Source organism: Cuculus canorus, chromosome 3, assembly GCF_017976375.1.
Source record: "Cuculus canorus isolate bCucCan1 chromosome 3, bCucCan1.pri, whole genome shotgun sequence".
In the NCBI taxonomy this organism is placed as follows: Eukaryota; Metazoa; Chordata; class Aves; order Cuculiformes; family Cuculidae; genus Cuculus; species Cuculus canorus.
In genome coordinates this window covers 95964926-95989570 of record NC_071403.1, presented here as the reverse complement: position 1 = coordinate 95989570, position 24645 = coordinate 95964926, and the positions used below count along the sequence as shown (strand labels likewise).

The 24645-nt window shown below is 40.7% G+C and overlaps 2 protein-coding genes across 3 annotated transcripts in view; both read right to left on the bottom strand.

Annotated features, from left to right (window-relative positions):
• LPGAT1 (lysophosphatidylglycerol acyltransferase 1) overlaps window positions 1–732 on the bottom strand; it is a 63659-nt gene extending 62927 nt beyond the window's left edge. The window contains exons 1-2 of one of the 2 annotated variants that reach the window (XM_054063105.1): window positions 653–732; window positions 16–266 (exon numbers count right to left, since the gene is read on the bottom strand). In XM_054063105.1, coding sequence (XP_053919080.1) covers window positions 16–253 — 238 coding nt within the window. In that variant the 5' untranslated portion in view covers window positions 254–266; window positions 653–732. Of the gene's footprint in view, window positions 1–15; window positions 267–363; window positions 461–652 lie in introns of those variants that run through there. The other variant, XM_054063104.1, reaches the window with a different exon arrangement.
• A 2355-nt stretch (window positions 733–3087) lies between these two features.
• INTS7 (integrator complex subunit 7) overlaps window positions 3088–24645 on the bottom strand; it is a 47119-nt gene continuing 25561 nt past the window's right edge. The window contains exon 20 of the mRNA XM_009559475.2: window positions 3088–24250. Coding sequence (XP_009557770.2) covers window positions 23963–24250 — 288 coding nt within the window. The 3' untranslated portion in view covers window positions 3088–23962. The remainder of the gene's footprint in view (window positions 24251–24645) is intronic.

Sequence of the window (24645 nt, the reverse complement as noted above, 5' to 3'; positions counted from 1 at the left end):
AGGAGACACTCTTACCCGTGTATCCTGCCCACCAGCCCCAGGACGCCACCATGGCTAGGAGCCACTTGAATAACACTCCTTCGATGTACCAGAAGCTTTTACTGTCCAGCACCCGGAGCGGCTGCAGCACGATTAGATACAGGACGTAGGACGGGATCGCCACCAGGTTGTTTGCGACCATGAAGGCGAACCTGAGCAGCGCCTTCAGGCAGGTGCAGCCCAGCCGCCGCGCTCGCTCCAGGGTCACGGCCATCCTCTCCTCGGTCCTGCGGGAGAAGGGAGGCAACGACAAGGCACAGGTAGCGCTTTCCGAAGGGGAAGAAGAGCGGGAGGGGCCGCTCCCCCCTCTGCCGTGAGACTCACCGAGGCGGCGCTGGGCCCCGCAGGGTCCGGCCCGGCCGCGCCGCTCGCCCTGCGGCTCCGTGAGGAGACAGACAGAGAGAAGTGGGGGGGGGGGGGGGGGGGGGGGAAAGAGAGGGGCGGGCAGACGCAGACCGCGCCTTCGCGTTCCTTCTCCCGCCGCCGGACACCTCGCCCTTCTCCCTCTTCCTCCTCCTCCTCCTCCTCGTCCCGTCCCCTCGCCCCTTTTCCCGCCCGGCCCGGCCCCCCCCCCGGCACGTGCCGGGGCGGGGGCGCGCGCGCCGCCCCGTACCTGCGCGCGCCGCCGGGGCGAGCACGCCCGCCGCTGGCGCGCGCTCCCGCCCCGCTCGCTCGCAAGGGGGGGCGGGGCCCGGCGCAGGCACCGCCCACGCGCTGGGATCGCGGGCCGGGGAAGGGGAGGGGGGAGGGGGAAGGAGGAAGAAGGAGGGCCCGCGCACACGCGCGTGGCGGACAGCGGGACGCGGTGTGGCGGTCACGGGAGTCTCTCGCACACAGGGCAGAGACGCGCTCACACCCAAACACAGGGTACGCACAAAACACGCCCACTGTCACACACACACACACACAGGACAGACACATGCTCACACTCATACGCACACACGAGACATGCTCTCAGAGACACGTACAGACCCCGACACTCCGGCTCATACACACACCCTCACAAGACCCTCACACACAAGACAACGCACACTCTCACAAGACAGACGCACACTCAAACACAAGACATGCACAAAGCACACTCACTCATACACACAACAGACATGTTCACACACGCAAGAGATGCTCTCAGATACACACAGAGACTACGCTGATACACACACCACTCACAAGACCCTCACACACAATACACGCTGTCACACAAGAGACATGCACTCACACAAACACAACACACACAGCACACTCATACACACAAGAGACATGCTCTCAGACAGACTCTCGCTCATACACACCCCCCACACACACAAGACAAAACACACACAAAGCACACTTATACACACACGACACACTCACAAAACAAAGACATATGCCCACACATATACACACAAGAGAAATGCTTACACAGACACAAACTCAGTCATACACTCTCACAAGACAAAACACACTCACACACACTCACAGGACCCTCTCACAAGACAGACACTGAAACACAAAACATGCACAAAACTCATACACATGACACAGATGCACATGCACACATACACAAAAGACATGCTCTCACACACAGATACAGGTTTTCACACTCATGCAGACACACTCACAATACACACCAAATAGACACTCTCATACACATGCAACAGACACGTGTACTCAAATACAAGACACACAGACTCACACTCATACACAGCTTCACACACTCACAAGACCCTCACACACACACACTGAACACACTGACAAGACCCAAAACACTCTCATATGCACGCACACTCTCACTCACACACAAAACAGACATACACAAACACTGATACCCTCTCTCTCTCACACACGCACACCTGCGATCAGCAGCGGGGAGCAGAGCAGGCTCCCCTTGCCCCCCAGGAGTGCCACTCAAACTGTCCTGCGGGTACTCATGCTCTGCAGAGGGCACAAAAGCAGGGGCTGCCCTCTCCCGGCTCCCAGCTGGGGCCCACAGCCCCCCCCTTCCCCTTCCTTGGCAAGGCACTAGTCCACTTTGCAGCCACTGTGGTGAAAGTTGGGTCACAGGGCCCCTCAGCATCACCACAAATCATAGAATGGTTTAGGTCACAAGTGACCTTAAAGCCAGGTCCAAGCCCCCTACCATGGGCAGGGACAGTTTCCACCAAATCAGGTTACTCAAAGCCTCATCCAACGTGGCCCTAAACATCTCCAGGGATGGGCATCAACAACTTCCCTGGACAACCTGTGGCAATGCCTCACCACCCTCACTGTAAAAAATGTCTTCCTAATCTCTAAGTTTCCTCTCTTCCACCTTAAAGCCATTGCCCATCATCCTATTACTCCTCTCCCTGATGAGCCCCTTCTCAGCTTTCCTGTTGGTCCCCTTTAAGAAAGGCCCTCCTGGCCCAGACACCAACAACTCATCGTGTTTTGTGTTAGTACTCACGACTCCCCTTTTGCATGCTTTTTATATTTCAGCTTTCCCAGCTTTTGCCTTCTCTCCTCCTTCCGCTGCAGCCACAAACACCATCTTCCACTTCCAGAAGCCCCCTGCAGACCTACAGCAGTGCTTGACCCCGACTTAGAAGCAGCCAAGGATGGAGACCTGACAGCCCCCTCCAGACAGGCTACACCCCCACAAAAACACTCCAGAGCAAAGAAATTTTGCTTTCTGTGTGATAACATCACCCCTTATGACAATACAGGACTGTTGCCTCTCATGCATTCACTGTGCCCATCCAACACAAGTCTGCTCCTTTCTTCCCTGTAACCCCTGCAGAGGCCTCAGCAGAGCACTTCAGACCTCCTCCAGCCTTCTCTGGACTGACTCAGCCATGTTTCCACAGCTCAGTTCAAAAATTACAATACCTACACTAAGCAGAATGGCTCGGGCAAGCAATTGTAAGGGTTCTTAAGGAACAGAAGCAGATAGAAAAAAAAAAACAAAACCAAAAAACAATCCAGCTACACCGTAAGAAGACATAATTGTAATTCATATTGTAATACTCAGACTGGAAAACATATCGCTTTCACTAGTGTAAAGCTAGTCCACTGTTTCCTAGACAATGAGTCTTCAGAGATGACTGTACCATCAACAACATTAAATCCCAACCTCCGTTCCAGGAAGAAAACAAAAGTTGTTATTGCACATAAATTTCATCTGAGAATTTAAAATCACTAGCAACTAAATAATGCCATTGTGTTCTATTTGAGCAAAACTAAACAAAACTGCTGAATTTCTTGACAAAAAGGACACATCTTGCGTAAGTGTTTCCAAGTCTGGGTGTTTTTCTCTCTGTTATTTTTATTACTAGGTTAAATCTGACAGATGCATGCAGCAGTGATTAGGAGTCAGCTTGAGCTGTTTAAAGTGTTACCAGCTTCAGTAAGACTTGGTTTGTTTGTTTTCTTTTCTATCTCATGCCAACAACCATCGGCATACACTTGAACTTATTATCAGCAGATTTTGCTCCAAAATCCTCATGTAGAAAAAGGGCAATTTATAGGCCATAGTTAAAGCTACATTTAAATCTTGATATCCCAACAGCAAAATGAAACCTTTATTCCCAGATTTTATGTATTATTCCCAGATTGAAAACATGAATTGTAATTAAATTTGCTATCTCTTAATTTTACTCACACTGTAAAATTTAGAATAATATTCTCAGATCTGATGCATCAAAATGAGGCATTGCAGAAATTATCTTAGACAACTAATGAATCAGGCAATTTATATCACAGAAAGGAATAACACATGGGGAAGCAGACGTACAAAACATTCTTTGTCAGACTGACTGCCTTAAAGCTTAGGAAGCTGTGGTTTAGCATTTTGCTGAATGAGCCAGTAGCAAAGATCCACTCCTGTTCCTCATTTCCTAGCCTTCACATGGGCAAACCAAGTCCTAGGAAGTGTGCACAATGCAATATACCCCTCGTGGATCTCAAGAAGCCTCCTGTCAGCCAGTCTTACCCTCCAAAGAATCCTTTCCAGTAAAAAGTTGCAATGCGTATATATGTGTCATTACTGCAAACAACAAGGAGGAAACAATTAAGCAGTAGGAATTTTTTCGTTTGGTCAATAACTGTTGATGCTAAAGCTTAGAAGTTTCACAACTGGTTAATTTTGGTTTGATTTTTTGTTTAAATTCTGATTTCTGGAAACAATTCCTCATAATCTGAGCTTCTTGAACTTTCATTTTACATTGCCATTTTACTATTATAAATGCAAAAAAAGGGCAAAAGATTAATGTAAGCAACTCTTAATTTGTGACCTTTTTAACAATTTCCCTTAAGTTTACATATGTTTTGACTGAACACTCCCATAACTACGTCTTTTCAGCCCTTCAGAAATACAGACAGGGATGTCACTACTGATCGTTGTAAAAATACATTTTAATGTGCTTATTAACTGGTAGATACAGATACTAACATTGGTAATATTAGGTGATTAACTGATGTCAAGGATTGCTGGAGATAAATAAATATTGGAGGTATCTCCACCTCACCTCCCAAAAACCTACAGACCGAAAACACAGAAAAAGAAGATTAGACTTATTCCTGCCTAAAAGAAGGAAAAACACCTTTATTACTGATGTGGGCATATTACACAGCAATAAACACACACATCCGTTACATTCAATTACTTCTAAAAGTTATGCCAAACAGCATGTAGGTTACTGCAAGGGAACTGCACAGTCTAGAATATTCTTAATTCACAAAGTCTGGATTTGATCACTGTACCTGGCTGCAAGATTCACATCAGGTTTTAGTCATAAACTCCTTGAGAGACTTTTGACAAGGATAACATTACTCGTTTCTGGATACACTTCAAGAAGTGACTGGCTGCTGTCATTCTTATTCTCCACTGTTCAATGGCACATATTTGCATTCCAGCTTTGCCGCAGCGTTACGGCTGCCTGCAAGCGTAGCTGCAAGGAGGGAATGCACTGCACATTCAAGTAGTCCATGAGTCACAGAGGCATGGATAACCATAATGAAATCCAGCTTCAGAGCTGTAAACACTAAACCAGCTAAAAGATGTGTTTCTGGAGCTCGGAAGCAGCAAGTTTTGGAATGCTTTTTGAACCTCTGTCTAGGTCAAAGATTAGGAAATAAAAAGCTTCTCATTTGTCCCGACCAGATTCAATCAGTTCTTCCTGCTTGCTTTACTTACAGCAAACTGAAGTCACAAATGCCATATGGTCAGAGAGAAAAAGGTTAGGAGGATACAGTCATGATGACGACACTAAAACCAAAATTGCCTTTAAAAAGCATAAAGGTCTGCCATATAGAGAGCAAAAAGAACAAAACAGCCTGAGAAATCTCAGAAATCCTACAGAGCAGAAAAAAACCCTGCTCTTTCCAACCTCTCAGAAAAAAGCAACTCGCTACTTAGGAAACTATAAAATTTTATTTAAAAAAAAAGTGTGGCAAAAGATAAAAGTAGACAAAATGGCCGTAAGGAACTACAAAGATGGGAGCACATGAAGAGCACAGACTGCTGGAAGATGCATAACATGAAACAGGGCATATACTCAGGGGAATATAAATCCAAAAAGCATCTCAAGTGACTTAAGTGGTTAGCATTGATTTGGAAAAATAACAGTTAAAAGCACCACCAAGAAGAAATTAACAACTATGTTTTCTATAGGCTGCAATAAAGAAAGAAGGTTAAAAAAGTAAGGGAAAAATAAAACAAAAGGAAGGAAGTTGTGGGCCCTTTTAAAAAAAAGAAAGATAATTAAATTTTAACCTCTAATTCTGAGCTGCTTTAGAGAGTGTCAGGTACCCTGGTGTGGAGGATTTTTGCATTGCTGTCTTCAGAACATTATGAGAATGAAATGTTTAATAATAGTTAAACTTACAAAAAAAATATTTTGTAACAGTAGTTTCCATTACATCCTCCGTAGAAGAGACATTATCACCTCCGTTGTCCAAATAAATTTGTAAATGTAAAGGACAGTTTCAGTCACTCCATCTCCACCAGCTGTACCTCAGGAGGAACAGAGGAAACATGCTTGTTAAAGTCCCTTGATCTTCAGTGGCAAGCTGTTCTTACATCTTCTCTCTTACTCATCCAACAGTAGACCACGCTTTTTAAAAAGCTCTACTGTCAGTAGTCTTTTAGATCCTTGAGTTCCTTTTGAAGACTTGCATCCAGTTAATCACACAGAAAATGCAAAACCCAGGCCACATTGCTTTTCTGATTTTTCTCCAGGAAGTAAATATTATCAGACTATTTCACCTTTCAGTCAAAAAAAGTTTTATTTGTGTCTTCAGGACACTTCAGGGTAACATGAAGGGGCTGTTAAAATGGAAGCAGATCGTGGCATTGACTTTAATACCCATTACCTTCCTGTATTCACATAAAAAACCTTTAACTGATGTGACATAGGGCTTGGCTCCCTAAGAAGCTCCCTTCCCTCGCCTCTTCCTCCAGATCCCACACACAGTATCCTTCACCAAGACCAGTCAGCTGCAGATAAGTCAGCTTGCCAGTTCCAGCAATTCTAGCATACAGAGTTGCAGCTATTGCTTGTTTTCTCTAATATTTTAAGCTCCTAAGACCAAGTTTTTTTTCACATTAAATAACTATAAGCCTCTGCAAATATTTCACAAGTGTGACCAAGTTTCAGGTATGTGATAAATACACGCTTCCTTTTCCCCCTCTACTATATTGAGTTGACACCAGACCTCAGATAGTGTTAGTTCTGGCAAGACTGCAGGATGCCAAGTTAAGACCTTGAGTTGTCTTAGGGACATTTTTTCTTCCTGGGAGAGGTGGCAAAGATTTATTCGTTTTAGACAAAAAATCTATATAAACACACAATCAAATAAGCCAAAGAAACCAAAGTTATTGCTAGGGTAAGAGACTAAACAAACACAAGGTATTTGTTCTGAGTAAATAAAAGTAGTATTGAAGTAGCAGTATCATGTTGTTCCACTCCTATTTTGTTTGTTTGGTTGGTTTTTTTTGTTGTTTGGGTTGTTTTTAAATCAAGAGTCATTAAATATTACACAGACTGGATTGTTACATAGTTCTTTGAGTTACTATTTCATTCCAAGATTTTTGTAAGCCCAAATGAAACCAAATAATGGTTTTATAACTAGGTAGCATTGCATTTGTAATTTTGCACTGTGGAATTTTACTTAGTTAGACATGGACAGAAGAACAAATTCTGGCTCCAGTGAGGAAACATCCCCTCACATTCTGCTCTAGTACGATGCTTGAAATTAAAAATTTGACACACAGCTCAGAGCAAGCTGAACCGTAGCCAAAGAATCTGTATGACACGGAAGACATAGCTATGCTAAATCAGTACAAGTACAAATTATTAAGTGTGCTCCTGGGGAAGACAGAAGACCGCTCACATCTAATGCTGGCTCTGGCTATGGTCCCATCACTCCATCTAGCAAGTCCCACAGCAAAGTGGATCTATATACAGTGAGAAACCTCAAGAACATGTGCACTGCACTCTCCTAGCTCTGCACTTCAGATGGAGCTCATCTGTTGGATTACTACTGCTGAATTTAATTGGCCAACATAGTTAGGCACTCTCCATGGGAATGTATTTTTGTCTCATTTGATTGCTATTTATCATGTTTTTTTTCCAATGGTTTCCTCAGGCCAAAGCAGTGTCAAAAGAGATTTGCTGGGTATGGACACATATAAAGTGACAGTCTGCAAACTTTTCCTGGTGGAGATTATGCTGTAAAATTTAGAAGTATTCTGTTATTTATCATTTGTCAAGGGTTTGGTTTTAACTATTTTTGGACACATTTATTTCCTTCGTAGCACAAAGGCAACAGTGATAACCAGTATCCATACTACTTTCACCACAAGGAATCTAAAGAGACTCTGAGTATAAGCTACAGAGGAGGACCAAGCCATATGATGCTTCAGTCAAGGCAACCCTGATTTCCCAAAAGAATTTAGGTAGATTCATGTCTGAATATACTTACTCTTTCTACAGCACGACAAGACCAAATCAAGGAAGTGTGGAGCCGGATAAGAACAGTACACTCATCTTTGTTCATGACCTTCACCATTTGTAAGAAAGGTGAAAAACAGAATACACATCACTTTTGAACAATTTGCCACTTTGTCAAGACTAGCAGAAGGCAAGGCAGACGTAACCATCTCTCCCTTTCTTCCACCAGCTATACGCAAATGCTATAATTTTCCACTTAAGCAGCACTTGTTAGCCTTTAAAACAATACCACTCTTAGATTTTCTATCTCCATCTATTTTACATAAAATATATCCATCATCTTTATAATATTTTCAGGTTGCTTTTGGTCTAGCATATCAGGAATACAAGCTCTGTTGTTGCAGCCACATGTTCTGTAGTGCATATGCAGATCCAGTAAGATTACTTGTAATGTATTTCAGAGTCGTCCAAAATCAATACTGCCTTCAGAAACGGAGACGTTAGCTCTCTCTCAAAAACCAAAAAAGTTAGGTTTTAAACCCAATGCCCTCAACACCTCCCGACAGGAAAAGCACTATTATCCCTGCTATTACAATGCCATTTCATACCATACTATATTTTCCCATACCAATACCTTTAACTGCGAGCTGAATAATTCAGATGTTTTGAGGTGTTTAATTTCTCATTAAAATTAGACCAAAGATTTCAAGAGAGACCACTTATTAAAGATGGATAACACATAGACCGCAATGCAGCCAGATGGTCAGTGAGCAATCCTTTCATTTGTTACTGCATGTAATGTGTTTCTGCCATTCTCTGTGCATCAAACAACAGACAGCTTAAGCAGAGCACAACAAAGTTCACTTCTCACCTCAGTTACACGTGTGATTTTTTTAACCCATTGACACTCCTGTCACCAAGGTAAGTCTGAGCTGAGGGTTTGCTCTTGGCTTTGGTTTGTCTGGGGCCTGTCTGGGTTGTTTTTTTGAAGGACGGGAGCTCTAGAGTTACTCCAACTACTTATTGTATCTATAACTTTTGTGTTAGCTTGGTTATGAAATATTTTATCCATGACAAATGGATTTAGTTCAATTACATCTACAGAATCATATATTGCTTCAGTAATAATGATATGCCAATTATATATAACCTTGCACTTTGCAAGACTTGTATAAACCCATAAAGTTTGCATACGGAAGATGGTACAAACACAAAGATGAAGCCAACCTGCCTTTAGGCAGACCGGACTCCTACCATTCTCCAGCTATCACACTGTTTTGCAACTAGCCATTTAAATATAGTGAAAATATAGTGAAAAACAAGGACTTGACTGCACTGAATTAATCTCTGATATTTTTCTGCACCTGTACTGGCAAATTAAGCACTACACTGCATAGTCATGATCATAAAGATCACATGCCATGAGGTCAGTCATCAGATGAAGCTCCTATTTTCTTTAAACGTGTTCAAGTTCATTTCAAGTCAACATTTACCAGAGTGACTGACTGACTTGGGCTTTGGTAAACTCTTATCAACATCCAGTCAATGTTTGCAGAACAAACCGCAAATACAAGAGAATTAAATAAATATTATACTTATCGCTGTTCTTAAGATGATTCTTACACTTAAATCCCTAGTGAATAGCTTGTTATAATATTAAAATATTCAGACTACTTTCTTCTTCTTAGGTTTGTTAGATTCTGTATCCAAGCTAAAATTAATATTGATGTTTCAGAAAAGTATTGCTTTTTCTAGTTGAAAAAGAAAGTAAAAAGTCCAATGCAACAATGATAGCTGCCTTTGGGGGAATCTATTTGTCCATGTGCTGAATACTCCAGTGACTTCAAACAGCACTGTGCAAAGTGCAAAGATCCATCTCATTTGAGCTGGCTGAAGAACTGGGAACAAATTAATCAGGTCCAATCCAAGGTCCACTGAGCATTTCTAGGAAGTAGGTATTGTAAAATAAATACTGAAATTTGATCAAGACCGAGGTCTAATAACCCTCCCATCTTCCCTTCTACAATTTCGTGCCCATTAACACAGCATGCAAACCCCTTGTCATCCAATGCCATATGCAGCTTTGCAACTCTTGCTTCGCTTCCTCAAGACTATGTTTAACCTGGTTACTGGAAGAAGGTAATGATGCATTCTTCCATGCTGCAAGACAGTCATGCAGGTTTTGCACAACAAGCTGATGCTGATGTAAGAAATAGCGCAACACCGGGAAATCCAAAAGGAGAAGTCACATCATAATTTGCATTTCAGATACACGCTCACCTTCATCCGCTTCAGTCTCACTACCTGCCTGTTTTATGGCTGAAAAACAATGTTGCTGTCTCTCTGCTGGATGTTGCAGAAAACTGTTGTCCATTGCTAACAGCAATTAATCATATATTTGGGAAAAGATCTGTTAAAACTACTGTTGGTATTGGTCAATCAGTAATCATTAATTAAGTTAGATAATGCTATTAGTTCAGAGTTAGAGATGGAGGAGGAGGTTGAATTCCAGGAAACACACATCTTAGTTACAGTTTGGCATAAAGTTCATCATCCCAAGCCAGGGACAGGCCCAAGGTGAATCAGTGGGAGATGAAGGGAGGAGGCTACATCACCAATGTTTTTATACTACTTATTACAGACACCAAAGACCAGTTCCCTTAATTCTGTGCCACAGCACAAACATATTTGTAAGGGACAAATATTCTGTATTACCATTGCCATAGTCGAGTGCTGCCCCAAAGCTCCTCAGGTTGGCATGTGCAGTAAGTGCTGGGAATTGTTCCTCTTAAAATACCATGATTGTTTATCATTAGTGCTATTGATGCATTTCAACTTAATAAAATGTAATAAAAGCCATTACACCCTTGTTAACTGTGGCTAAGAAAAGCAACCCTAATGGCATGAATGAATCCAGCCAGACCACGAGGTATTACATAGCTTCATTTGCTCAGCCTAATGTTCATAACAAAACGGGAAACAAAACTAAGGTTTCAAAATTATCAAGGCGTAACTGTAACTTTTGCTTAGATTTGTTCATCTATGTCTTTAGGGGGAAAAAAATGATTGAGTATCATACAAAAAAACAACAGAAACTCTAAACGGAACACTCCCTTTACTACACAGAAGTGATACAAGGGGAAAAGAAAAAACCCTTTCAAGCATCCACTGAATTGTTTTCTCCAAATACAAATTCCCTGCCCTCAATACTCCATAGCCCCAGTTCCATGGATTTCCTTTGGACACACATACACCCTTGTGGATCCCACTTAGCCCATACTCTGGCTAACACAACCTACCAGTGTGTTACACCTACTGCCTCGCACTGTGTTTTGCTAAGGTCTCAGCTTTCTCTTCTTAGTGGTTTATAGCCCCAAGGATTCAAACACAAACTAGGGCCAAAAGAGCCCACAGCAGGAAGCAAAAGTGCATGACCTGGTCTGAGAGTATATTTGAGTAGGACATAGTGCCTGCAGTATACTTACACAGGGACACTCATCAGTTCGTTCAGATGGGGACACATCCTCAGCCTTGAGGGGAAAAAATGGTAGTTAAATGGAGTTGCAAGACTGAAATGAGAAGTGTGGTTATTGGTATAATTCAGATCTTTCTGCTTGCTTCCACTAATAAGTGTCAAGACTGACAGACAGCAGTGAAAACACTATAATTAGATTTTGGAGTAGAGGAGAAGATGAATGAAACAGGAAAATGTGTTAAGGTTCTGAAAAACTATCAAAAAGATGTGCCTTGTGTTAATGCTGAGTGGCAAAGTGATACATCACAGCAAAGTTCAGAATCATAGAACCACAGCTGCTTATCACACTGAGCTGTGAGAACTCTGTGCTGACTTAATTGAGGTCAAGATTTAATTGCATGTCTTTTAGATAACACTTCTAAATGGCAGTATCTGTCTAAAGGCAAGACATTAATTCAAGCCTTTTAGGCCAAAAATCTACAGAGAAGCAGAAACTTCCAGTCACAGAAAGAATATGAAAAAGTAAAAAAGATATCTTGTCATAAAATGTGTCTTGATTGGCAAACTAAGTAAGGATCAAACCAGTAATATGCTGGAGGAATAGATACAGCAGAGTGTACACTTCGGTATTTAACCTGCTACTCAACTCTCTTCTCTGTACTTGTGAATTTGAGAGGATTCTTGCCTCCCCGAACCAGCCAAGCATCCTCTTTTCTGTTGTAGATACTCAACGATGATGAGAGTTAAAGAGAGTTAAAACAAAGCTGCTAAAGATAAAACATGAAAATAAAATTCAGCAGTTGAAGAACAAATTGAGTTGGGTTTGTTACAGCTCGTTGGTAAAGATTCTCAAGCTTGAGTCGTAAAGAAACAGAACGTACTTTGGGGTAGTACTTTTAATTCCTTGGTGCCATCTAGTAGGGATCAACCCTAACTAGAGCAATGTCTAGGTCACAGGAATCTGCAGGAGGATCTACCATACCCAGCTATAAACTGTTTCTTTTCCTGAAGGCAGGGAGGAGTGGAAGCAGAGGCTTGACACCTTCCAGTTCCACATCAACTATTGCTGTCTCAAGCTGGGGTGGAGGCTGGTGATTCGGTATATTGCAAATTATATTGCACATTCCACTCCCTACAACACACAATCTTATTGCGTTAACTTCTGTCTTCAAGTGGAGGTAGTATAGGAGTTGTTACATACTTTAGATACTGATAATCTCTCCTTTAAGGATGGGGTGCAAAACAAAAACAAATGAAGAGCAAACAAATTAAAAAAAAAAAAACAAACAAATGAACTATAAACCAACTGCAGCCATTAGATGACGCCACAAAAACATTCCCTGGGCTCCACTCTGACAGATGGCAGAGGCACAAGTTAGGACTGCAAGCAAGCATAAGGTATTCATTTCCAAATCTATAGCAGAAAGGCTCACATTCCAAGGAAGGAAATGCACTTAGATCTCCGCTGTTCATGATACTGCCAACCACCTCAACACTTGCTCCTGGCCACTAAATTTTCCCAGTGAAGTGTGAACAAGGAAGAGAGCAGCCCTAACTCAGCCTGGTCAGGCAGGGCCTGTTTCTCACTGCAAAGCAGCAAGAGTCACCCCTACTATCGCTCCACCACACACATGCACATCATTTCCGAGCTCTCTCTGCTCTTCCTTCTCTTCTTAAATTAAGTATCACAACTTCTGCAAAGATAACTTAAGGGAATGACAAAATAGTTATATTTGTAAGGAGATCGATAAAAAGTGCAAATTAGCAGCTAAAGACACAACTGAGTAGAAATCTGCTTGTGAGTTTGATGAATGAAGGCAATAGATTATAGGATAAAAAGGTGATCAAGTGTTTACATAAGATTGCTCAAATGTACTACATAATATATTCTGGAGAAGCCTAAACCATTGCAGGACATCAGGAAGATCTGCAAATCACTACTCTAACCAACACACCCAGAAGCAGTCATCCCTCACCAGTATTTACCAGAGGCCTTAGAAAACACCACTACTCGACTTTACAATCAAAACAAAAAGATAAAAACATTGCTTCACAATTTGAATTTGCAATCCTGTAGTCCAGAGATAAGCAGCTGCTGAAACCTCACACTGTCTCTGGTCACTATCTTTAAAATCAGATGACAAATTAAATATCCTCACAAGACACAACTGATTAATGTTCTGCTCCATAAGAAAATGTTGAGTGACCCAGAAAAATGTATGTATTTGTCATTTTAGTTGAAAGCCTGTATTTTTCAAATATTACCACTGCTTTTCAGTGGAATCTCTACTTTCTTTCTTTCTAAGTCTCCATCTTATTCACAGAGCCCTTCATCCATTCTGTAAGCTATGCCACCAGGATCCTACCAAGCCTCTAGCAACTGATCTGGTTCACATTGAATTTTAGCTAAACAGTTACAAAAATCCTGCAAGGTTTTTTCAAAGGTCATCACAAGGTACAAAGCGTACATTAATTTATATGTTTTCATCATGTATAATAAACAACATCAATTACTCATTAAAAACAGTTCATATAAACCTAGATATTATACATATGCCACAGACTACTCTATATAATCTGATCGTCCTAGTCAGTGACTTCATTATGCAAGGAAACAAGAGCTGGACTACTCAGATTTTTTCAGTCCCGTCTATGGTTTCACATAAACAGCCATTTGCATGCATTTAGTTCTGGGCTAAGCCTACTCCCAACTACATTTGTTGTCTGCAAAGTTCAATAGAGCTGCCTACAAAGTGCAAAAAAATCAAATCTTGGATTTGTTACACAATGCTACTGGATTCTTCATTAAAGAAAAACCAACAAAAACCCTACAAGCACAAAGGCATGTAAATTTAAAAGGATGCTTATTAATAAGATTCTAGCTTTAGCAATGCTGAAGTATTCAAAAAGCAAGTTTCAAATTTCTCTTCCCTTCAGTGAAGCTGTACCAAAGGACACTCTGGATCCTCTCTCCAGTGTGACTCCTTAACACTGCTTATGATCTTTGCAAGCCACGTTATCTGTATTCTGTCACAGGCCTGATGTTTACTTTGTATTTACTGAAAATTACTGCTTCCAAGAGCTAAAGCAAGGAACTTATTCAATAGTCCTGATTCTTATTCCTAGTTCTAAATTCTGTTACATTAGACTTGATCATCAAGTACATTTACATCAGTTATTAATCAGTATAGTTTCATGTTTTAACATATGCTGAGTGTATTTATTAAAGGTACTTAACATCTCTTCCCCCTCAACCACCTCAAGATTCTTTTCAAATTCTTTCAGAATTCATCTTTAATCTCTGCTATTATAGAAGTATAAATTCATCCAGTTTCTCTTTTACCTTCCAGTCCCCTTCAGAGTAGCAATTGCTTACACTTGCACAATTACTTAAATTCTTGAAGAAAAGGTACAAAGCTTTCATGCACCTCCAAAATGCTTTACTAAGTAAATGCCCATTCAGTTGCAGCTCCTTGTGCTCCTGGGTAGTCGAGATAACAAACAATTTAAATAATGACATCATCAATCCCAAGCAGCATTCTTTGCAGTGACTGGATTCTTTGCCATTGCCTGGATAACACAGGTAAATATTTTACTGTATCAAGTTGTATGTACCGGCAGGCTCATAACTGAAGTGCCCTGGAAGTTTTAATATTTTACAGTGGCACAAATGAGTCATGGTCTTGACTGCCTCTGCTGAGCATGAATTATGTACCTCGTTTTAACAGAGGTCTGATAGAGAACTATAGCAAACAACTTGTGCCCTGTGTCAGCTCTCCTACAGCATTAACAGGATTTGTCCTATACTGAAGGAAACTTTTGTCTACATTATGTTTAGAAATTTTATGCCTGTGAATCCATCTAGACTATCAAGTAACCATATCACTGGTGAACAAGTTATGCCTCAGGCAGCACAGCTGTACCTTGCTGCTTTCTTGCTGGACAAGGCCCTTTCCACCTCTGTCCACCTGTAATTTCAGCCACCAATTCTTCATTACCAACACCATAACTAAGAACTGGTACAAATGAATCGGTGCTTAAACAGCCAAACTGCTATAACTAACCCAGGCTCCATAGCTTCTTTAGAAAACCGGCTAGAGTAGTTCTGTGAAGGACGAGTTACGTTTTTATTCCCGGAGATCTGAATATTTCACAACTAGTTCACTGAATATATAACTTTGTTAGCTGTAAACATTTCTATGAGCACAATCAGATGGTGCTGAGCTTCTTCCCTTCCAAAAGGTGGAGACTAGGAAATAATACACGGTGATAATTACAGTGATACATTTTTAAATTGACAGCTTGCAAGTCTCACTCACACAAGTGCTCCCCACGTCCCACTTGCACTTCCTTTTCTACAGGTTTGAGTGGAAGACATTTGGCTTGTAAAACTCCTATTAATTTCATTTGTGCTGTTCCTTTATGCATTGAATGGTCAGACACAGCCCAGTTCGACTGAGTACTTCAAGACCAAATCAAAGCTAGCTGAATTGTCTAACCATGTTGTCAGAAGGACAGATTTTACTGAACATTTGGTTCTTGGTATTTTTTTTTTTTTAACACTACATTTCCTGGAGTCAAGCACTAAAAATAAAAAAGAGGAACAAGATTATGCAGAACACGATGCATGGTTAGGATGATTGTGGAGAAGTAGCTGAAAGTAAAAGCTCAATAGGGTAAAAGTAGCATTTTTAGTTTATTCAGATCGCATAGCAGAGCATTTAAGGTGGCCAATGCCAACTTCTCCCTGGGCTGCCTTGGAGACACAGGAAGCAGTCTGAGATTTACAGCAGGAAGAGGGTGTTAAGCTCCCAGTAGCTTTTCATTTCAAAGAACATTCTCATCTCTGCCAGCAGAAGTGGTCAGACATAGGTGAGAACTCATGAATCAGAAAAACTACATTACCTCACCGGTAAGCGGTGGCTGACTCGCCAGTAGATCATTCGCCTCTAAGTGCTGTTATTAGCTATGACTATAAGGGTAGTGCCCAGGAAGCACAAAGCCCAGAAGAAGCAGAAAGGCACACTTCAGGTGATTAGGCACGCATTGCTGAGGGCTCTTCCATCTGTCTCATCACAGCAAGAGCTCACCATGTTTATACTACAGAATGGGCTTTGCCGAAAATAAATGTTAAGGTACCATATCCATCCCTCTTGGTAAGCTGTTTTCTGGTGAGGTAATGTTTACACACATACATAAATATATTCAGTGAATCATCAACATTTCCATCTGCCATTTAGTACACTCATATCATTAAAGGTCAGACCAGAACGTGAGTAATTAATCTGCAACACTTTTTTGTTTAGAAAAGTTTTCATAAAAAGGAAAAAAAAAAAAAGACAGAGAAAGATTGATTCATCAGCCTGGCATTTTAAAAAATTATTTCTCCTAAGCATTACTGCCATGCAAGTTCTGCACTGTTTTTGTTATCTTGCCAAGCTGAACTCCTGTAGGTATTGCAACACACTTAATAGTCATGGGCTGGAACCTCCTTTGTCATATACAAGAGCAAAACAAAAAAATCCTTCTACAAAACAACAGCACGGTATTTTGTACTTCCATAGGACAAATGAATTTCCAAAACTATGAACAGGAAAGCATAAGGAATTAGGGTTTCAGTTTGCGGTTTGTTTATTTTTTTGTTTAAATGGGAAAACCAACACACAATAAATAGGTGTTTTTCTTACAGTCAGCCTGAAATATCAGGAACACAACAAAACTTGCAGCCTTCAAGCTATCATTATGCTTCACCTGTTTTGCCCTGCTCTCTCCAGAAATAAAAATCAGAGTATATTTTTGTTCTTAACCTGCTGTACATATTCTAACAGAAATACAAATCTCTTTAAGGGATCCATCATGTGGGTTGTACTACCCAGATGCACTCAGAATTAATCCCCTCGTAAATTCCTCACAAAGACACCGTCCATCCTAATACGCAAACCCTTACAAGAGGCAAAACAAAGAAAGGTTCTGCATGTCTCTCACAGGACACAGAAGGCTGTCAGGTAAATCTTTTGCTTTGCAGGGATGAAAATGCACATCGATTCTTTACTGGTGACATGGAGAGAAACAAAAAGAAAATAAAAGATCCGAGTTTGTGCACTACAGACAGGATCAATTCACATGGTTTAGGAAAAAATGTCAGTGTAATAGCTTCACTCAATTACTTAAAACAATTGGCATAATTAGTTACAATAGCTTTTGTTCCTCCTTCATTAAATGAGGAAAAGAGACCTTCTGCAGAAGTCAGACAACATTATTTGTGAATTTTGACAGGTCCTGGAATTCCCTATCTGTCTGAAGTGGATGACTAGCTCCAAGAGGTCTCTGTCTATGTTGTTTTTCCACTCTACTCAAGGGCCAATGAGCTAGTTTGAACACTGTCATTTGCACAGACCAATTTCTGCAAATACACACCCAGGAAACTAATGCCAGTGGATTTGAGATTAAGTAATAAAAGCCTGCTTTAGCCAAAATTTCAAAGTGCTCATGTAGGATTAACATCGGTAGAGCCAAAAAATAATGTGAAAGGAGAACCTTGGCATCTGCACACTTTAGGATTTTGTGAAACAAGGTGAGTCAGACAGCCATCATTGTCCTTAGGCACCACTGGCAAATCAGGACATATTCAAGCACACCTCACTCACTCCAGAGCAACGGCTGACAACTCGTTTCAGGCTTGGCCTCATCCACTGCTCCACAAAGGCATTTCTTCCCTTCTGCTGCCTCCCTTGTGGATGGTGACTCACAGCAGATGGGAAGGCCAGACAGCTGGCTGGTAACTACCGCGGTGATCTCTGCCCTCTCAAACTGGCACTGCCACGGTTCAGAGGCATGTTAACAGATTGTTCCCTCCAGACCTGGGTTAAATACAGAACTATACCACAGATGCACAGTCAGCCAGTCCAAAAGTTACCTTCTAGGATGCAGTTTGTCTTGCACAGCACCCTCCCTGTTCTGGCTCTGTTGATCAAGCTGCTGCACAGCCAACCAAGACAAACCTTATGATTCAGCTGAAAAACACCCTAGGAAAATGCAACTATTGTAACTGGATAAACTCATGATCTGATGCAAAGATGGAGGCAGGAATACACAGCAGAGAGCCCCTTTCAGCAACCTCACATGCCTGCATTGTGTTAAGTGAAGCATGAAACTGTATCCTGAAGATTCACCCATTATCTTTGGCAGAGCCCACTCATTCACACACCATTTATTTTACATCTATTACAGACAGCCTCTTCGAGTTCGACTGCTACTCACTGGTTTTGTCCCATAGTTAGAAGCTGTGTGTTAAGCATGCACAGCTATCAATTCCAAATTAACTGCATTCCTAAAATTAGTACTTTCAGTAAGCAGGGGAGGGATGCAAGACAGACCACCAACAAGACACATACTTACACTGTTGAGTAAAGGTATTTTAAATCAGCCAGCCCACACAAGTCTTGATCTTCTTTGGAGCTTTGTAGTCACTACTGACAGCCATAAACACCAAATAATTTGGTTTATTAATCAGAGTTTAAAAGACTTCTTGAAAACCCCACCAAAATAAAATGTGAGGTAATGTGAACGTAAGACTCCCTCTTCATTGGAAAAAATGGATGATACTTAAGACTGAAGTGGGTATGGCCTAAGTTTTACTTCTACACAACAGAAGAGCTGCAGTATCTCCTTGGCTGCTCTGCTGGGTCACTGGTTCAGCACTGACAGCAAGAAAAGTCAGCTTTTTACTAGCGCCCAGTACCCTAAACAGCTTAAGATATTGCTACAGGCTTTTCCTGCAAACAATTTTTCTCTCAAAATTCATTGAGCTCTCTTCTTACGTGGTCTAAGGATCAGGAGGGTGAGACTAACTGAAAACTCCGTTGAATGCACAGCCAGGCTGTCCCCAATTTCAACAGCACTGCTTTGAGATGGGCAGGCCAAGAGGTAAACAAAGTTTGGATCAAATGAGAACACTAAGAAGATACTTACTATTTCTTAGCACTGTGCAGACAATCAGCACAAAGCTTTCTGGAAGTGTGAAGAACAGCAACTGGGATGATGTCTCACTGAAATACAGGTAATCTGTGATTTCAGTAGCGAGTTTGAGCAGCTGCTGTTTGTCAGATATATGCCCCTTGGAGTACAAAAACCTCATGAGCTATCTAGAGTCACCATTAAGATGCACTTGCTTCCCAGTAACACCAAACAGCACCTGTCTTAAGAATTCACCAAGAAGATAGCTTCAACATTGCATAATATATCTTGTAAGAAGAGCTATGTAACGCTTGTTTTCCCCTTGCTTTCAAGAAGTGCTTTTGTCTCTCTCACTCTCTCCGCTTTGCTAGTTGACAGGCTAAAGCTCTGGATAAGTCTCCAAACTTGCATCCTTGAAGGCATCTATGTGGGTGAAGCAGGAGCAGCTCCAATGGTGCTGGACACTGGGTTACAAGCAGCTGAGGAGAAAGAACTACCACTTCTTGGGCCCTACTCAACTCAGAACTGCTTTGTGAGCTGGCACAGCTCCTAAGTCCCCAACCTCTCTACCCTCCCTTACTTCTCCCTCCGCCTCTTGCTTTGGGTAATGCAGATACCTGAATGCACCTGCACTGCCACAGGAGGAACAGATTGTTTTGAGAAGATGCTAGTAAGAATTAAAAGTGTATGTATGTAAACGTGCTGACCAAGGAGAAAGCAAGGCACTGTAGGTCAGCAAAAAGACAACAGCCAGAAACATAGCTACCTTCAAGGCAAGATGCTTCTATACTGTGTTGTACAAGATCTCTTTATCTCTTTATCAAACACAAATACACACGTATTGTGTGTATTTGAAAATAATTCAAGAGAGATTTCAGAAATGCAAAATAATTCATGCAAATCCCATCAATTACTTCAATAAGTTTGGGCAGCTTTTTAACTAAAACGGTGACACCACTACAGAAGTTTTTTTAAAGTTTATGGATAAGTTTAAAAGACCATTGAACTTGCTTCTAAACCTGTCCAATTCCTGTGCAGTTTCACAGCATTTACATCCACAATTATGTATATATCCACTAGCAAATTAAAAAAAAGCTAAATTAAGGCATTTTAGTCCTCAGGTAAAACCAGTGCATATCCAAGGAGACAAAAATGCAAAAAGGAGGGAAGTTTAAGATGCCATGAATACTCACAATGAGTGCAACTCAGGGAATCACTTGTGAAACATACTCAAATGACATGAGCAGGAGATTATACTATAACCTCCAGAGGAAGGCAGAATTTGACTGGGGAAATTCCTTTCCTACCCCCTTGCTGAGTTGCGCTTGCCTTGGGGAAGAGGTCAGCCAAGAGTCTACAAATGACACTTTCTGTTACGTCTGAGCACAGGTTCATAAGAACGTGAGTAATAATTACTTCTGAGTGTAACTGGCTACATCATACACAGAGAAGTCAGGTCAGACTCTAGAGTCTAAGCATCAATTACTATTAGCTTAATGCAGAACATATCATCTCCATCCTCTCCCAGACAAGAATTTTTTAGAGCCAGAGGAAAGCCGATACTAATCATTAAGACTAGATAATGCTGTAACTATCTGCATAAGCCTTTTTGTTGTTTCGATTCTTAGCAGCAGCCTCAAGACCAACGTCTAGCCACTATTTTTTCTTTTACCAGTTAGTGAACAAGATCTGAATTGTCTTCCATTATCAGCAACTATGCATAAGTGATCAAGTTACTGCTTTGTTTATTGAGAAACACTAAGGAGTCTTAATTTGGGTCCACATAATTTCCAGGGTCTTTGCTACACATCTTCAAGTACGGGCACCAGAAACAGAATGCAGGATTCAAGCAAAATAACCTCCCTGCTTCTATTAAGTTGAGGATCACATTCACTGCTGATCGCTCCAACAACAGCTTTCTGTACACTGCTCTAACTGTAACACCCTTGCCCAATTCTCTGTGTATTCCACATCATTGATTTCCATGTGTCTTGATTCCTGTTTCCCAAGTGTGTTTCACAGTGTAAGAATAAAAATACACAATGACTGAAAACAAACAAAACACCCACCCAAAGAATAACCTCACTACAAACCCCATGTAACATGAAACACTATGCTTACGTAAGAGGATGATTTAATAACAGGTCCAAGGTGTTTCCTGATCAGCATGCAGATATAACTAAGCTGGAAGTCAGCCAGCATGAGAAGTTCTTCACAATTTGTTAGAAATACAGATATCTGCACTGCAATCCACTTTCCCATACAAACTAATTTCCAACAACTACTACTTGCCATTTTCCAGAAGATATTTACCCTCACACCTCAAACTTGCACACTTAGCATCCAGATTCTCAGACTTCAGTTACTATTTGCCTGGTTCCAAAACCCATACAAATTCCTGGAGTTCTACATCAGCTGAACAAACTTGTTCGGACACAAAACAATTTTTTCAACTGCAGCAGGGTAACCCTGACTCACTCACAGACAATTAGGCCTCAGGACAGGTCAGGGATTTCCTTTGTGAAGTTTCTCTCTACTACACTTCTCCTAAGTTTTGCTGTGCACTGTGAACATCATATGATTTATAAGAAAAGACTGCTCCCCAACATGCAAATTTTGTTTCATTTCTGAAATTTTTGGAATGCTGCCATCAGAGGTTTCCAGCAACATATTGGTCAATAACAGAGCAAGAAACACATTCATCACACAGGATAAAAAAAACCTGTTTGACCTATTAGCCACTTTTTTTTTTGCATTACAATAAGGAGAGCTTTGTGATTAAGACAGTGATCTATGACTTTAATGAAAAAAAAAAACCAACCACAAACAGTCCACATATTAAATCTGACAGACTGCATGCACAACATTAGGAGAATCACCTCTTTCTGCAACATAAAATGGTCCAAAATATATATGTAGCCATAGATATATGCATACAAAACTTCATGCACACACACAAAACTAAGCATGTAAAAGCAGGGACAGAAACCACCACTTCCGTCAGCCAGCTTGAAAGGCAGTAGCAGTTTGTCTCCTGCACAAAATAAAAATCAGATTTAAGAAGAATGCTAGAGGATTTTTTCATCAGTTTTGTGAGTCTTCTATTTCCATCTTGCACTCCAATTATCTTTTCTGCTTACAATTACTGCCTGACCAAGATATTACAAAATCTACCATGACTGCTTTGTTTTTTGTTGTTCGTCTGAAGCCAAGATGAAGAAAGCAGTTTTCTTAAGCAACTATTGCGGGAAAACACAGAGAAAACAATTCTTCATCCAGCTATGCCAAAGAAAACTAGGCTTATAACAAATCATTATGATATTCTCTGCATATAAAGCGAGCAGAATCTGCAAGCTCTAGTCAGCATCTATGGTTAAACCAACTTGAAGAAACAGCAGTATCTAAGAAGTTTACTAAGAAAACAACACTGAAAATTTCTGCTCCAACGAGAGGGATGAAACCATTTACAAACTGAAGTCTGCAAGAAGTGTAATCCTTTCTCTTTCCCATTCAAGTAGGTCCTACTTTCCTGCAGAGTGATAAGCAGAGCCTATCTATAAGAACCAGGTGAAGACATATTATGTGACCTGCTGCCTGGGAGTACAGCCTTCTACACCTCGAAAGAAGCATGAAAACTATGCATGAAGCAGCACATTTCCAAAATTATTCTGGTTCAATTTCTAGTATTGGCAAAATTCTCCTTCAAGTTACTCCATAGAGGTACAAATGAAGATTCTTAAATTGGTCAAGAGTACACAAGATTACAAAGCTTTGGTATATAAAATTCCTTTTTAAAAAACAAAGTAGTTAGTACAAATAACTTGCAAGTTAACTACCTTCTTAAAAGAGCAAACAAAAATCCCCAGCAAAACCAAAAGTCTTTCAAAATACAAATATATGAAGATCTCAAAACAACACAGCTATCTTTTCTGTATCATCTGAGAAACAGTTCTTGCTGCTACCTGTAAAATTGTGCCTCTTGTAAGACTTCCTGGACAATAACCCCTCAAGCAGTCTCTTACCACAATGACTAGGTAGGAAAAATGAGTTACAACTGTTTTCTTTCTTTGAGATGCATACATTAAGCAGTGCTGATGAATTGTAATAATACACATATACCAGATTGGAAGATGCTATTAAAACGTCAGAAAATAAAAATTCTGGATATTCCTGCCAATTCCTTCATATTAGAAAATACAGACTTAATACCACACTCAGCTGTGTAAGTAGACAAAGGGTCCTCTAAGCCTAACATTAGAACCTCTGTGTTTCAAAAAAAAAAAGAAAGTACAGAAAGTTCTAATCAAATTGCTCTTAGTGTCCCCTGTTAACGTTTGAGGAGTCTGCTGCAACAAGTCTGTAAACAGAAGTCAAGAGGTCAGGTAGAAGTTCTTATGTTAAAAGCACAACTCTAAATTTGAACACATTTGTCTCTGCTGAATCAAGTTCAAATTTACCCCAAATAATTCAAAAAGCAGCAAAATGGCATCTGAGACTTTCTAGAAAGTTAAAAATACAGGTCTTTCAAAAAAGTGTCCAATGAAAACTATAATACCACTGGATATAGAGTCACTTCTGGAGATTAAAACCGTGAGTATGCTGTTCTTTGCTGTTGCTGCTGTGATGGAGGCTGTCCTTGCTGTTGCTGAAGACGAACCTGCTGTGAGTATGGATCCTCAAGAGATTTAACAAAAATAGTTGTTTTAGGCCCAGTTTTCCAGACAATACCATTTGAATCTATTACAGAGGACTCTACTGTGATGTTGTGGGTACCAAGTACTACAAAGTTTAACAGAAACTGAGTGCTGAAGTAGTCGTTGTGTGGTTCCACCCTCTGCTCCATTTCATTCGTCATGTTGTCAATAGGAATCTGAGAACACATGGAAAGTTAAAATGCCATTTTTTTTTAATAAACAGTTAAAACAAGTTTTCTGCTCTCCATTAGGAGGAGAGAAAAAGAGAAAAATCTTTGTCCTCAAGTTTCCTAAACCAATGTATCTGCCTGTTCGAGCCTGCTTGACATGCTTTTCCATCAACGAATTAATTATTTTTATATCTATCAACTGAAACAAGGTAGCTAACAAGTCTTTCTTTTTCTAGTTCTAGTTTTCCACAAACTAATAAGAGTCAGGCAAACATTGCACACTTCCTAATCCGGTTCTTTTAGAAGCAATTGGCTTTTTTCCCCTCCTTTCCCAACATAAACAAAAAAAACCAACCCCCAAACCCATCAAAACAGGCCTTTTGCTAAATGCCGTAAGTTAG